General features: G+C 63.1%; 1 protein-coding gene across 6 annotated transcripts; it reads left to right on the plus strand.

Moving 5' to 3' along the window:
• The first annotated feature begins 6 nt into the window (after positions 1–6).
• On the plus strand, positions 7–14,044 carry CAMTA2 (calmodulin binding transcription activator 2). 6 transcript variants are annotated; one of them, XM_034647109.1, is made up of 23 exons: positions 7–377; positions 1,083–1,177; positions 1,358–1,461; positions 2,559–2,626; positions 2,709–2,844; positions 3,380–3,466; positions 3,689–3,842; positions 4,093–4,227; positions 4,691–5,634; positions 6,210–6,336; positions 7,534–7,668; positions 9,347–9,462; positions 10,032–10,216; positions 10,528–10,606; positions 10,720–10,942; positions 11,037–11,341; positions 12,250–12,446; positions 12,669–12,852; positions 12,996–13,067; positions 13,183–13,203; positions 13,362–13,549; positions 13,722–13,796; positions 13,904–14,044. In XM_034647109.1, exons 1-23 carry the CDS (start codon positions 373–375, stop codon positions 13,965–13,967), a joined length of 3,699 nt encoding a protein of 1,232 aa, XP_034503000.1. In that variant the 5' UTR covers positions 7–372; the 3' UTR covers positions 13,968–14,044. The 6 variants fall into 6 exon arrangements, with proteins under 6 accessions (XP_034503000.1, XP_034503001.1, XP_034503002.1 ...); XM_034647110.1 differs by having other exon boundaries at positions 3,395–3,466; XM_034647111.1 differs by lacking the exon at positions 13,183–13,203.
• The last annotated feature ends 68 nt before the right edge of the window (positions 14,045–14,112 follow it).

Genomic DNA, 14,112 nt, shown 5'->3' on the forward strand with positions numbered 1-14,112 from the left:
CCCGCGCCCCGGCCCCCGGCCCGACCCTCGCCGCCGCGCGCCCGCGGGCTCTGTCCCGTGGCGTCTCCGGAGCGCCCCTGCGTGCTGGCGGGCGGCAGACCCTCCCACGTCGGGGCTTCTCCGGGGACCCCCCCCTCGGGCCGCTCCGCACCCTGGCAGGCTGCCGGGCCGGGACTGCGCACCTGCGCCCTGGGGCGGAGTCCTTACCCCGACCCAGCTGCCCTGCACACGGCCGGCGCGGACGGGCCTCCTCCCCTCTCCACCTCGGACACCTGGCGGAGCCCGCCGCCCGGAGCCCGCGCAGAGAGCATCCTCCGGCTTCCATCTGTTCCTTCGGGAGGGTGGGGGCTCAGGCTGGAGCCAGAGTGGTAGATGGGGTACGGTGGGCCTGGAGAACAGGGGAAGCGGAGGCGTTTGGGGAGAGCGCTGGTGGGGGAGGGGTGGGGAGGGCCGTGAGCCTCGGAGTGGAGGATGGGTTGTCCTGAGGGTGGGAAGCCGGGGCCTGGGTACCTGGCCCAGATCCGAGCTGGCCCTGACCAACGTGGAGGAGAGGGAGGAGGTTACGAGCAGTCATCAGATCTGCCCTTCCCCTTGCAAATATCAAATCGAGAAGGAACCCAGGGTGTGTCTTGTAAGGCCCAGCTCTCCAGCGGACTTAGATCTCCTGCCCTCCCCCCAGCATCCAGGCTCCCATTTGCCGAACCGTCCTCCAAGGACCAGGTGCCCGGAGTGCCAGCCCCCAGGCCCCGACCCCACGGTAGCCCCAGCCTCAGAAGAGCTCCTGCTGTAGAGCCTGGGACTCGGCAGCCCCGCCAGCCTTCCCCCTCCCCTCCCCCACCCCACCGGTCTCTTCCTGATGACCGTGTCTGTGGTGTCTCCCCACTCGTGCTGGCTCCTGGCGCCGCGTCTGAAGTTTCCGTCTCCTCCATGCCCAGCTCTCCTCACATCTCAGTCTGGCCCCTTCCCCCTGCCCCCTCATCTTTCCTGGATATCAAGACCCAGTTCTGCACCCCTCTCCCATCCCACCCTCCTGGGTCAGTGTGGGAGGGCTTCTGCCATGACCTTGTTCTCTCCCTTCCTAGCACAGACTCCCCCTCCCCCCGGCCCCTCAGGCCGGGGGTGACCTTGCCCCCTGGAGCCCTCACCATGAATACCAAGGACACCACCGAGGTTGCTGGTGAGTTCACTGTCCAGGTTCCCAGCCCTTCTTTCTTCCGGCTGTGGTGACCCTCGAATTCTTGGATCCCCACTGTCCATGTCATGGTTCCCCCCAGTGTTTTGGGTTCAGCCCCTTTGCCCTGGGTTGTTGGAGGTGTCAGAGGCAGCACACTGAGCCCTTCCTTCCGGTCCCCTCTAGAGAACAACCACCACCTGAAGATCTTTCTCCCCAAGAAGCTGCTGGAGTGTCTTCCTCGCTGTCCGTTGCTGCCTCCGGAGCGGCTTCGTTGGAACACAAATGAGGTTTTCCAGGGAGCCTTGGGAGATAGGGCCCAGCAAGGTGGGCTGGAGGGGGCTGAGTGGGCGTCTTCCCCAGTGCAGAGGACTGCTCTAAGCTCTTTGGGGGTCACAGAGGAGGTGTAAAGACCTGCATCTGTCTGTGGGCGCTCACTCCTGGGCCCGTGCACCTGGGTGAAAATGATAGCAGGCTCCCTTTCGTACAGACCGAGCACCTGCTCGGGGTTACCTCACTCCGTCCTTTAACGACACTGTGGAGCAGACACTTCTCCCGTGTATAGAGGAGGAAACGGGTCTGCCTCGTGTCATTTATTTAACTCCGGAGCCGTTGCTTTTAACAACCACTGATGCTGGCTCCTTCTGGAGGCACAGTCCTCGTGTTACACACCTTCCATCCCCCCACCCTCCCAACACACACACACACACACAATGCTGTGTGTGTACCTGGCACTCGATTGTCATTGGCTTGATTGTTTCGTTAGGCGAGAATCGTCAGCAAGAGGGCATATGCGTGTGCGGTGGTTGTAATTGCAGGAAGGGCGAGGGTAGGGAGCGGGGCTTCGTAGAGATCTGGGAAGGCATGTGGTCTGTGGCATGACTAGGATGTCCAGGCTCAGAGAAATGAGTGCGTGGCGCTACAGGCCCGCGGGGGCACTAACATTCAGGAGCTCACGGCTCAGGGCATATTCAGAGAAGAGTCAGTGGCTGGTCTGGCAGGAATGGTAGGTGGAATACAGATAAATGGTGGGAGCGGGCGGCGGTCCTATCCCTGGTCTGGGAGAAGCTTGGAGTCAGGCTGAGGAATTTGGACTTCCTGCCAGTGTCAAGCCATTGAGGTTTTCTGAGTCAGGAAGTGGCACAAAAATGGGATTTGGAAAGTGAAATCATATGCAGCATGAAGCACGGAGGATGGAGAACTTAGACTCGGCCCTGGTTGAGAGAGTAGGAAGGAGAGATTAGACTTGGGTTGGAGATGGAGCCTGGGACTCAGGGGGCAGTGGTCCTTGCTGGGAGCCTCCAGTAGCTGCCGGGGCTCCGCAGAGTGGGAGGCCAGGCCCGGACTCTCTGCAGGGACCCCCAACTGAATGCCCCTTGTTCTACAGGAGATCGCATCCTACTTGATCACCTTTGAGAAGCATGACGAGTGGCTGTCCTGTGCCCCAAAGACAAGGTGAGCAGGTTTCTGAAGGTGGGCAGTGGCTGGGCTCCTGGCTTCCCGCTGCAGGACTCCAGGCCAGCCCTCCCCTCGTTAGGCCTCAGAACGGCTCCATCATCCTCTACAACCGCAAGAAAGTGAAATACCGGAAGGACGGTTACCTGTGGAAGAAACGGAAGGATGGCAAGACCACGCGAGAGGACCACATGAAGCTGAAGGTCCAGGGCATGGAGGTGAGGCGGGCGTCCAGCTCTGGGCCCCAGCCGCCCTCCTCTGTCCTCAGCAGGGCTCCGGCCCCCCTCCTCCTGCCCTCCCGGCCACGCTTCCCTCCTCAAGCCCGTGGCTCAGCCAGCAGGTGGCTTGGCCCACGCGCCACCGCCCACGTCCCTCCGTGACCCAGCTCTCCAGGACTTAGGCTCCCCCAGAGGGCGCCCAGGCTCGTTCCCCTCACTTCTCTCGCATTTCCCTCAGGGGTCCAAGTCCTGAACCTCTGAGCCTGGGTTTCCCTCCCCCGAATCACTGCTCCTTTTCTCAGATGTGCTCTGATCTCTAGACGGTCCCTCCCATATGTCCAGCCTGTTCTGCCTTATAAGGCCCCAGCCCCACCGTTCCCTTCTCTTGACCCCATCCGTGGCGCGGGGTGCCGGGATGGGGAGTAGGTAGAGGTAGGCGAGGGCTGAACAGGAACTGGTGGAAAGATTGGGATTCCTGCAAAGGGACTGAACAGAGGAAGAGTTGGGGAGCAGACTAGCCCTCCCCCCACCCCAGCCTGTCTCCTGGCAGTGTCTCTATGGCTGCTACGTTCACTCTTCCATCGTCCCCACATTCCATCGGCGCTGCTACTGGCTGCTCCAGGTAAGGGTGGCAGGGCTCCAGCAGCCGGGGGCTCCCTGGCTCTTTGAGGGAGATGGGATCTGAGATGATGGAGGGAAGGACCCCCCCTGGGTTCTGAGTGGCAGTAAGAGCCTGGGAAGAGGAGAGAGGGGTGGGGGAGGAGGGCGCCAGGACTGGGGGTGGGGGGTTGCCTGGGAAGAGAACGGGGACCCCACGACACTGTGTGTGCCCTTGTGCTCCCAGAACCCTGACATCGTGCTTGTGCACTATCTGAACGTCCCCGCCCTGGAGGATTGCGGGAAGGGCTGCAGCCCCATCTTCTGTTCCATCAGCAGCGACCGTCGCGAGTGGCTGAAGTGGTCCCGGGAGGAGCTGCTGGGGCAGCTGAAGCCCATGTGTAAGGCACTCCCAGGGGGCATGGAGATGGGCCTCCCGAGGTGGGGGGGGCTCTGTACCCACCAGCGGGGGGTGAGTGGCTCCCTGCAAGCCAGGGGGGTGCTTCCCCGGGGGGGCGCAGGAGGAGAAGGGGTTGAAGGGATGTTTGTGAGCTCTGAGGCTGCTGGCCAGAAGTCGTGGGGCATCCCAGGTGCTCGGGGGGCTGTCCCGTGGGGTCCCACAGACTCCCCCCGACCCCGGCGGTCTTCCAGTTCATGGCATCAGGTGGAGCTGTGGCAACGGGACAGAGGGCTTCTCTGTGGAGCAGCTGGTGCAGCAGATCCTGGACACCCACCCGACCAAGCCCGCGCCGCGGACACACGCCTGCCTCTGCAGTGGGGGCCTCGGTGAGTGACCCCGGACCCCGGCGCTGTCTTCCTCAGGCCTCGGCATGGCTGGCCTGCTGGGATTTGCATGCTGATTTGCATGTGTTTTGCATATCTCAGAAGGATGACCAGATAAACAGAGCCCTTCCTGTCCGGGTGCTCGCCTGCCTGCCGGCCCAGACTCTTGATCTGTGTGCTGCCCGTAGCGGCTCCGGGCCACGCCAGCATGACGTTTACACCCAGCCTTAGCTTTATTCCTAGTTGGTACTCCTTTGGTTGTGTGCCTTTATCTGCTCTCAGCTACTCTACCTGGGGCGCTGCTCCTGTCCTGTTTAATTGGGGCGGGGGCAGGCGTGGGGACCACGCCTGCCTCCCAGTGGCCACAGCCGGTAGTACACCCCTCCTACAGGGCCCAGTGCCAGGAAGCTGGTGGCAGCTGCTGGGAAGGGACCAACCATGATCCTCCCACCCTTTTCCACTGCAGGTTCTGGGAGCCTCACCCACAAATGCAGCAGCACGAAACACCGCATCATCTCTCCCAAAGTGGAGCCCCGAGCTTTAACCCTGACCTCTGTCCCCCACCCCCACACCCCTGAGCCCCCTCCGCTCATAGCCCCTCTTCCCCCGGAGCTCCCCAAGGCACATACTTCCCCGTCCTCTTCTTCCTCCTCGTCCTCCTCGTCCTCCGGCTTTGCAGAGCCCCTAGAGATCAGACCGAGCCCTCCCACCGCTCGAGGGGGTCCATCCAGAGGAGGCACCGCAATCCTCCTCCTGGCGGGACTGGAGCAGCGTACCGGGGGCTTGACGCCCACCAGGCACCTGGCCCCCCAGGCTGATCCTCCGCCTTCCGTGAGCTTGGCTGTGGTGGTAGGCTCTGAGGCCTCTGCCCCGCCGGCTCCTCCCAGCCCTGCCTTTGACCCGGATCGTTTTCTCAACAGCCCCCAGAGGGGCCAGACATACGGAGGGGGGCAAGGGGTAAGCCCAGACTTCCCCGAGGCAGAGGCCGCCCACATCCCCTGCCCTGCCCTGGAGCCCGCCGCTGCGCTGGAGCCCCAAGCCGCTGCTCGGGGTCCTCCTCCTCCGCCAGGAGCAGGTGGGAAAAGAGGAAACCGCTTCTTCATCCAAGACGATGGCAGTGGGGAGGAGCTCAAGGCCCAGAGGGCCGCCCCGCCCGCACCTTCGCCCCCTCCTTCGCCCCCACCCTCCCCTGCGCCCCTGGAGCCGGCCGGCAGGGGAGGCAGAGGGGAGGCCTTGTTTGGAGGAGCTGCTGGGGCCAGCGAACTAGAGCCCTTCAGTCTTGCATCATTCCCAGACCTCATGGGAGAGCTCATCAGCGACGAAGCTCCAGGCGCCCCTGCCCCAACCGCCCAGCTCTCTCCTGCTCTTAGCACCATCACAGACTTCTCCCCAGAGTGGTCCTACCCGGAGGTGAGCCTCAGGCCCCAGCCCCTCCTCCACGCTGTTCACCCCGCACTGCCACCTGCTCTCTCCTGTCTGCATGGCGGCTTCGCTCTCGTCCCACCCCTCTCTGTAGGCAGAGCAGAGCGTAGCTGCTTCCCTCGTCTCTCCAGGTAGCCTCTCTCCCCACCTTCCTCTCTGCGTGAGCCCCCCAGGTGCCCTCGATGCAGACTTGGGGAAGCCAAGGGTCTGTCTCCTGCAGTGAAGTTCTGCTCTCTGCTGCCCCAGAGAGCGAGAGGAGGAACTTGGGTGGGAGGAAAGTGGGAGCCCAAGGCAAGGGCTTCGGCCCATGACAGCTGTCTGCACATGAGTTGGTAGCCTTGGGGAAGCAGTGAGTTCCCTGTTCCTGGCAGGAGTTTTGGGAGGAGGGCCAGGCTAGCTGACCTCACCCCGCTGGGTCCTGCCCCAGCCCTGTACCCCAGAATCTAGCACAGGGCCTGCCGTACTGCAGATGCTTTCTCAGGGTCTGAATTCATGGTGAATGAATGAGTGAATGAACACCCAACCAAGTTGCAGTCGCATGACTCTGGGCTTTGTCTCTGCAGGGTGGGGTCAAGGTGCTCATCACAGGTCCCTGGACAGAGGCCGCCGAGCATTACTCCTGTGTCTTTGATCACATCGCTGTGCCAGCCTCGCTTGTCCAGCCTGGGGTCTTACGCTGCTACTGTCCTGGTATGGGGGTGGGGAGCGGTCGGGGGAGGGGCTGGCTCACGGGCAGGTGAGCCCCGTGTTCCCCCAACATGCAGATGAGTCTGCGTGTATGTGTCAGGTCTAGGCTCTGGTGTAAGCAGTCTAGTCCTCAGCTGACTGATGGCCTTGGAGAAGTCTGCTTTCTCGGGTCTGTGGCCTCCCTGCCTGGGAGTTCAGGCATTTGACCCAGTGGGCCTCCACTGTCCATCCAGGCCCTCTGGCTGGTTGAAGTCAGTCTCTGGTGCCAATCCAGGGAGCTCTCGGGAGCATGAGAAGAGAGACCAACATGTCTTGGACTAAAGGACATAGCCTCCTAGACCTGGGCTGTTTAGTAAGGTAGCCATTAGCCACGTGAGCCCGTGGAAATTCATTAGAATGAAATAAAATGTAAGATTCAGCACTTCTCTCACAGTAAGCACGTGTGGAGAGTTCAGTGGTCACATGTGGCTTCGTGCTACCCTGCTGGACGGTGCAGATCCAGACTGTTTCCGTCACTGAGGCAAGCTCTGTTGGACAGCATGGTCTAGAGGTCATTGCCAAGGCTCACTTCTGCCCTTCTGCCACCACCTCTGCTCCTTACCCTGCACCCAGCAGTGTGTGCTGCTCTGGGATAGCAGGGACCACCAGAGTGACAGGGTGACAGACTTGCTGCCCCATCTGACAGCCTGTCTGGTGGTGCATGAAAGGCAAGGGGAGACCAGGGAAGCTGGGTGCTGGGATTCGTCAGCCTGTAGTCTGGGGACCGGGGCCTGGTGGTTTCATCCCCGAAGCCATAGACATGGAGAGCCTGGCACACAGCTCTCACTGGACCCTGCTGGTGAGCAGCTGCCTCTCTTTCCCTGACCTGTCACAGGCCCGTGACCTCTGCACCCGGACCTGGGGGGTCAGGCTGCTTCACAAGCAGAGGTATCTGCGAAGCCTCGGCTCCCAGGCCTGGGTGCTGACTAACGTGGCCGCAAGGTCTGCAGTCCCAGCCTGGAGTAGGTATTCAGCTCTTGAATGAATGGAATCCCACCCCAAATGGCTGCACAGCCACGTTAGTCAGGGGCCTCCCAGCCTCCAGCAAGGGCGCAGCGGAGCCAGCTGTGAAATGGTTGTGTGTGGCTCTCACGGGGTGGGGGGGGAGGGCAGAGGAGGAGCTGGGGAGAGAGCCCATGTCGCTGACCCTGCCCCCCCCAGCCCATGAAGTGGGGCTGGTGTCTTTGCAGGTGGCGGGGCGGGAGGGGCCCCTTTCTGCCTCTGTGCTCTTTGAGTATCGAGCCCGCCGTTTCCTGTCACTGCCTAGTACTCAGCTCGACTGGTTGTCACTGGACGGTGAGTTCCCTGTGTTGGGCCCAACATTTGAGTGGGATGCGCTCCTAGAGCCCCCAGGACTCAGGCGGCCGCCGCCCCACCCCCAATTCTCCACCCTTTCCCAGCTCTTGCTTTGTGGGTCAGGTCTAAAGGCAGCAGCGACTGTCCCTCACGTCCTCTCCCCTAGAAATCTTGGCGCTGTCTTTGTCTCAGCTCTTGGCCTGTCTCTCTGTCCCAAAGGTGGGATGTAGGCAGGCACGGCCAGGGGTCAGGAGCAGGGACAGGGTCTGGAGCGGTGTACGTGGGGTGTATGTGGGGTGTACGTGGGGTGTGTCCTGCGTATTTCAATTTCCTTGCTGTTTTTTCCTCTATTTTTGAGGATAGGTGTTTCCCGTAAGAAAGTTGGGAGTAACAGAGAAACATAAAGTAGAAAATTGAACGTATCACTCCTCAGGGATACTTGCCTTTAATACACTGTGACACACTTCCCTATACAAACAGACACACGTGCACACGTATGTGTATTAGATCGAAAACCATGTGTTCCCTCCCTGCTGGTCCCTCCCATGGCTCCGAGCTCCGTGTCCCTGCGGCCCCTGGCCCCTGCGTCCGACTCAGGGTCCCCTCCTCCTCTATCGAGGGACTGCTTTCCCTCGGGGGCGCTTGCCCCCTGCTGTCTCACTGTGGGGGGGCCTCCCAAAGCCCTGCCCCGCCTCCCCTGGGCGCCTCCTCCCTCCCCATGCTTCCTGGTGCCAGAGGTTGCCCTGGGCCTCCTGCCGCCTCTTCACTTGCCCCTCTCCTTCCTGTTGCTTGTCTGGCATGTCTCCCCGCTCACTCGCCTGTCCCTTCTCTCGCCTCCTTCACCGCCTCCTTCACCTCGTCGCTCCTTCTGCTTATTGTCCGCCCCCCTCCCCACCATCAGCTCTAGACCCTGAGCCCCTCTGTCCTGGTGTCTCAAGTGGGACACCCACCACCTCCACCCTGTTCGTGCCTGTTTTCCCGTGGCTCGGATCCCCGCCCGCCTCCCCTCCTTGTCCTCGTGTGATCTCAGGAGGGGACAGAGAGAGCTTGGTGTGTGTGTGTGTGTGTGTGCATGTGCGTTCTTGTGCACAGGGTGGGGGTTGGAAGAGGAGGAGTGGACACAGCAATCCGTCTTTGTCACCTTCCAGCCCCGCCATCCTCTTTGTGGACAGCTGCGGGGGGCCGGGAGGAGGGGGTGGTGCTTTTTAAATCACAGCCCCCGAGCTCTTTTGGTCAGTGGATAACAGACAGGAGGGGCCCTGGGTCCTTCAGCCCCAGCATGAGGGACAGAGGTAGCGTCTGGGGCAAAGAGAGCGGACGGAGGGCTCATCTAGAGAGCTGTGTGTGTGCGCGCGTGCGTGAGCGTCCGTGTGAGCGATCTGGGGCAGCTTGGGGCCGCATGCTGGAATCCCTGCCACGTCTGTGTCTTGAAGGACGTGGTTTCGGTTCCGGATTCTGCTCCCAGGTCGGGGGGTAGTGTTAAAGGCCCTGGTTTAAGGACTGCGTCCTGGGTGGGCCGTATTTAGGGTGAGGGGTCAAGGGGTGTTGTTTTGGGAAAGAGGAAAGAGTGGGACGCTGTGTCTTCACCTCCCAGGTGGCGGCACAGGTCCAGTCGTGGTGTTGGGGGCACCGCCCAGAGCCCGCCCGCCGCTCAGCCTCCCGTACCTCTTCCCCTCAGACAACCAGTTCCGAATGTCCATTCTGGAGCGGCTGGAGCAGATGGAGAAGCGGATGGCGGACATGGCAGCCGCCGGGCAGGCTACCTGCCGCAGTCCGGACGTGCCTCCAATCCAGGTACCTCCGCGAGGAGGGAGGTCTGGGTGGGGAGCCGAGGAGGGTCTCCCTGGAGAACGTGGCTCTGCTGTGGGACTCTCCCGTCCCTCCTGTTCTCAGCCTCCTCCTCCCTGACGTCACCCCGAGGCAGGAGTGGCTATTCTGGGCACCCTCTTGGCATGACAGGCTTCAGACTATTTCTGATCTGAAGCGGGGGTGGGGGGTGAAGGCGAGGGTGGGGGAGGGGATGGGGAGCCTGGGGGCCTGGCACTTGTGGGCCCGGGTCTCTGAGGATGTGGGTGGGGAGAGGACTCTGGGCCACCTGTGGGCATGGTGCTGAGCGGGGCCGTCTAAAGACGCACATGGGCAAGGCCGTGTGAGGTCCGGTTGCTGGAGCAGCTGGGAGAAGTGAGTGTGGGAGTGGGAGACGCCCAGGAGCCCGAGCTGGGAGCGCTGACGGCCCACAGAGATCTGGGTGGGGGGAACCTGGAGGGGGAGGCGTGGGGACAGGACAGATGGGGGTGGCCACGGCCATCCACAGCCAGGGGGCCAGACGCTCAGGTCCCTGCATGAGGGGGTCTGTTCCACAGGACGAAGGCCAGGGGCCCGGCTTTGAGGCACGGGTGGTGGTCTTGGTAGAGAGCATGATCCCACGCTCCACCTGGAGGGGTCCTGAACACCTGGCGCATGGAAGCCCCTTCCGGGGCATGAGCCTTCTGCACCTGGCCGCCGCCCAGGGCTACGCGCGCCTCATCGAGACCCTGAGCCAGTGGCGGTGAGCAGGACCTCGGGGAGAGGGCACCAGTGCCAGGGGACCTAGGAGGGCCCAGAGGACCTGGAGCCCTGCCAGGAGGGAGCTGTGGTCACTGTGGGAAGATGGGCTGGGAAAGGACTTGCACTTGGGGAATTTTAACACCCCCCGATTTGTGACGCTGATTTTCCAAGCTCCTCACGCTTTGAGAGGCTCACCCCACTGACCTTAGGGCTTCTAGACAGTATGCTCCCCAGCCCCTTCAATTCTGATGCCCCCGTGTCACCTGCCCTTACCCTGACGGGGCTCCGGTGTCCCTGTCCCACATCCTCCAGGAGCGTGGGCACTGGGAGCTTGGACTTAGAGCAAGAGGCGGACCCGCTCAACGTGGACCATTTCTCTTGCACCCCTCTGGTGAGCGTGCGCGCGGGGTGGCGGGGGGGGGCTGGGTGTGCTGCCTGGGGAGGTCTGTAAGGGATGCCGGGAGGGGCGCCAGGCCTCACCTCCCGCTCCCCACCGTCTCGCAGATGTGGGCCTGTGCCCTGGGCCACCTGGAAGCCGCCGTGCTCCTCTTCCGCTGGAACAGACAGGCGCTGAGCATTCCCGACTCTCTGGGCCGGCTGCCCCTGTCTGTGGCACACTCCCGGGGTCACGTGCGCCTTGCCCGCTGCCTCGAGGAACTGCAGAGACAGGAGGCTTCAGCCGAGCCCCCACTCGCCCTGTCGCCACCCTCCTCCAGCCCCGACACTGGTGAGGGTCGTCCCCAGTCTAAGAGGAGGCTGTGGGTGGGAGGAGGAGGGACAGCCAGGGTCCCCGCTACCCTGGCCTCCCCCTCACCTCACAGGGCTGAGCAGTGTGTCCTCACCCTCGGAGCTGTCGGACGGCACTTTCTCTGTCACGTCGGCCTACTCCAGTGCCCCGGACGGCAGCCCTCCACCTGCGCCTCTGCCAGCCTCTGAGATGGCCGTGGAGGAGATCGTCCCAGGCCTGCTCTCCGCAGGTGCCCCTGAGGCCCCCCTATTCCTCATGGACTGTGAAGCCACCAACCCCCATGGGCCAGCCCCCTCACCGCCTCCTCTCCCACCAGCCCCAGAAGGTGGGGCTGCCGTGGAGGAAGCGGACAGCCCACCGGCTGTGGATGTGATCCCGGTACGCCGCCCGTGGCTGGAGCTGCGAGGGGGACGGGGGCGCAGACACAGATCATCCCCGAGGCAGAAGCAGTCTGGCTCCGGCTGGGGAAGAAGGCGCCAGTTACCCTGGTTTTGGGGACGGGCACGGGAGCCCTTTGCTTAGCTGCTGTCAGAGCTGGTGACTCGGAAATCATGAGGCATCAGAGGTTAAAAATCCTGGGGAGCAGCCTCAGCTGGAGCTAGGTTGTAGGGTTCCCTGCTGATCCGTGAACACAGGATTCTCGGGGACGCCGGGCACAGTGATGGGGGTGAGCAGCAGGGAGGCCAGCACAGGGTGACAGCGAGGAGTCTCGGGGCACAGCAGCGCACTGCTCTGCTCAAACCCACGACAGGCCTGCCTCAGAGAGGCCATCGGACTCACTGGGCAGCACACAAGTCCAGACAGCTTCGAGAACAGCACAGAGTACCGCACTGCGTGTGGCAGGCGCAGAGTACTGCGGGTGTCCCCGGCAAAGCCAGTCCACAGTGGGTCGTGGAGGGGGGCTTGAGGGCGCTGGGGGTGCGAGCCTGGCCAATCCTGCGGGGAGGACGTTCTGGTTGGTGGCCACGGGCAGGCCCCAGGTGGGCAGTCACCCTGGAAGGGCAAGTGCTCGATTCGTTCAGTTCCTGAATCCCCATCTGGAGCCCGTCCTTCCTGTCCTCTTTTCCACGGTGTCTGCACACAGAGGGCTGTGTGCCCCCATGGGAGCCCAGGGGGTGTGCATGCAAGAACCTGAGAGTGGGGAGCGGGGACGGCCATCCGCAAGGCCCCAGGGCCTGGTGAGGGGAGTGATAGGACAGGAAGCGCACGCTGGCTACAGCTCTGGCAGGGCGGGAACACCTGGCAGTTGGGGCGGCTTGGGACTCGGCAGCTTCTCCTTCGTGCAGGTGGACATGATCTCACTGGCCAAGCAAATCATCGAAGCCACACCAGAGCGGATTAAACGAGAGGACTTTGTGGGCCTGCCGGAGGCCGGAGCACCCATGAGGGAGCGGACGGGGGCCCTGGGGCTCAGCGAGACCATGTCCTGGCTGGCCAGCTACCTGGATAACGTGGACCATTTCCCCACCTCAGCCCCTCCCAGGTGACCAGCTCAGGACAGAGCATCCAGACACGGCAACGGCAGATGGGAGCAGGGAAGGAGCCTTTCCCATAGCCAGAGCTTCACTGCGGCTCGGGCCCCAGGGCCTTTGGGAAAAGGATAATGTCTGGGGAGCTCCCAAGTCCCTCTCCATGCTCTGTCGCTGGGCTGAAGAGGAGGGATTTCAGATACCCCCTGACCTCCCTCCTCCCTGTTCCCCTACAGCGAACTGCCCTTTGAGCGTGGGCGCCTGGCTGTCCCTCCAGCACCGTCCTGGGCAGAGTTTCTGTCTGCCTCTGCCAGCGGCAAGATGGAGAGTGACTTCGCCCTGCTGACGCTGTCGGATCATGAGCAGCGGGAACTGTACGAGGCAGCTCGCGTCATCCAGACGGCCTTCCGAAAGTACAAGGTCAGAGCGCTGGGGGTCCCCGGGCATGAATGACACCAGCCCCAGCCTTGCAGGGGGAGATTACGGGCTCCCGGCAAACCGAAGGACAGGTCAGCCGTCCGTCGGGCGGGCCCCTGGGTGCTGAGTTCCTTCTCTTGCCCCAGGGCCGGAGGCTGAAGGAGCAGCAGGAGGTGGCCGCGGCTGTGATCCAGCGCTGCTACCGCAAGTACAAGCAGGTGAGGGCCCAGACTCGAGAAGGTGCGTGCGTGCACACACGCACACCCCTACCCCCGCTCTGCCCCGAGCATCCGAGTGCCGCCGAAGCCCTAATTGCCCTTCTCTTTCCACAAGCTGACCTGGATTGCGCTTAAGGTATTAGGCATGAGGTCTGGGTGTGAGTTTGTCCGTGATGATCCAGCCTTTCCGTGAGCGTGTGGATTAAAGACTTGCACCAGTTGAACCTGGGGGTGACCCGCAGGGGTTCAGATCTCTGTCCCTCCAGTTCAGCCTCTGCCCCCCCGTGTCTGCAGTTTGCGCTCTATAAGAAGATGACCCAGGCGGCCATCCTGATCCAGAGCAAGTTCCGAAGCTACTATGAGCAGAAGCGGTTTCAGCAGAGCCGCCGGGCGGCTGTGCTCATCCAGCAGCACTACCGCTCCTACCGCCGCCGGCCCGGGCCTCCCCACCGGCCCACGGGCAGCCTGCCCACCCGCAGCAAGTACGGCCGCCTGCAGCCCTCCATGCCCAGCCCAGCGTCCTGCCCCTGCCTCTCCTTGCTGGGTCCCGGGGGCTGGCCCGGCATCCTGCCCCTGCCTCTACCTGCTGGGTCCCAGGGCTGAGGGCAAGTGCGCTGGTGTGCCACAGCCCTTCATCCTTTCCTCTTCCACCAGAGGCTCCTTTCTCACCAAGAAGCAGGACCAGGCAGCCCGGAAGATCATGAGATTCCTGCGGCGCTGCCGACACAGGTGCTCCCTTCTCTGTCTGGGTCCCCCTGGGCACCTCCACACCCCCGTCCCACCGTCCCTGTGGCCCCATCTGCTGGTCTCCTGACTCCTTCCCCGTCTCTCTGCAGGATGAGGGAACTGAAGCAGAACCAGGAGCTGGAAGGGCTCCCCCAGCCCGGACTGGCCACCTGACCTGCGCCCCGCCTTCCTCACCGCCGTGGGGGACGCTTCTGGCAGTCTTAACAGGGAGAGGGCTCTCCGGGGGAGGGGAGCCCCCTGTCGGCAGCTGTCCCCCTCCCTAGGTCTCCGCCCTACCCCACCTCAACCCCCTGGGTCG

The sequence above is a fragment of the Ailuropoda melanoleuca genome, chromosome 17 (genome assembly GCF_002007445.2).
Source record: "Ailuropoda melanoleuca isolate Jingjing chromosome 17, ASM200744v2, whole genome shotgun sequence".
NCBI lineage: Eukaryota > Metazoa > Chordata > Mammalia > Carnivora > Ursidae > Ailuropoda > Ailuropoda melanoleuca.

Bases quoted from the DNA above. Each gene is read 5' to 3' on its own strand.
- CAMTA2 (XM_034647109.1), top strand. The intron at 3,467-3,688 runs GTAAGGGTGGCA...TTGTGCTCCCAG, and splicing joins GCTGCTACTGGCTGCTCCAG to AACCCTGACATCGTGCTTGT. The intron at 13,550-13,721 runs GTACGGCCGCCT...CTCTTCCACCAG, and splicing joins AGCCTGCCCACCCGCAGCAA to AGGCTCCTTTCTCACCAAGA.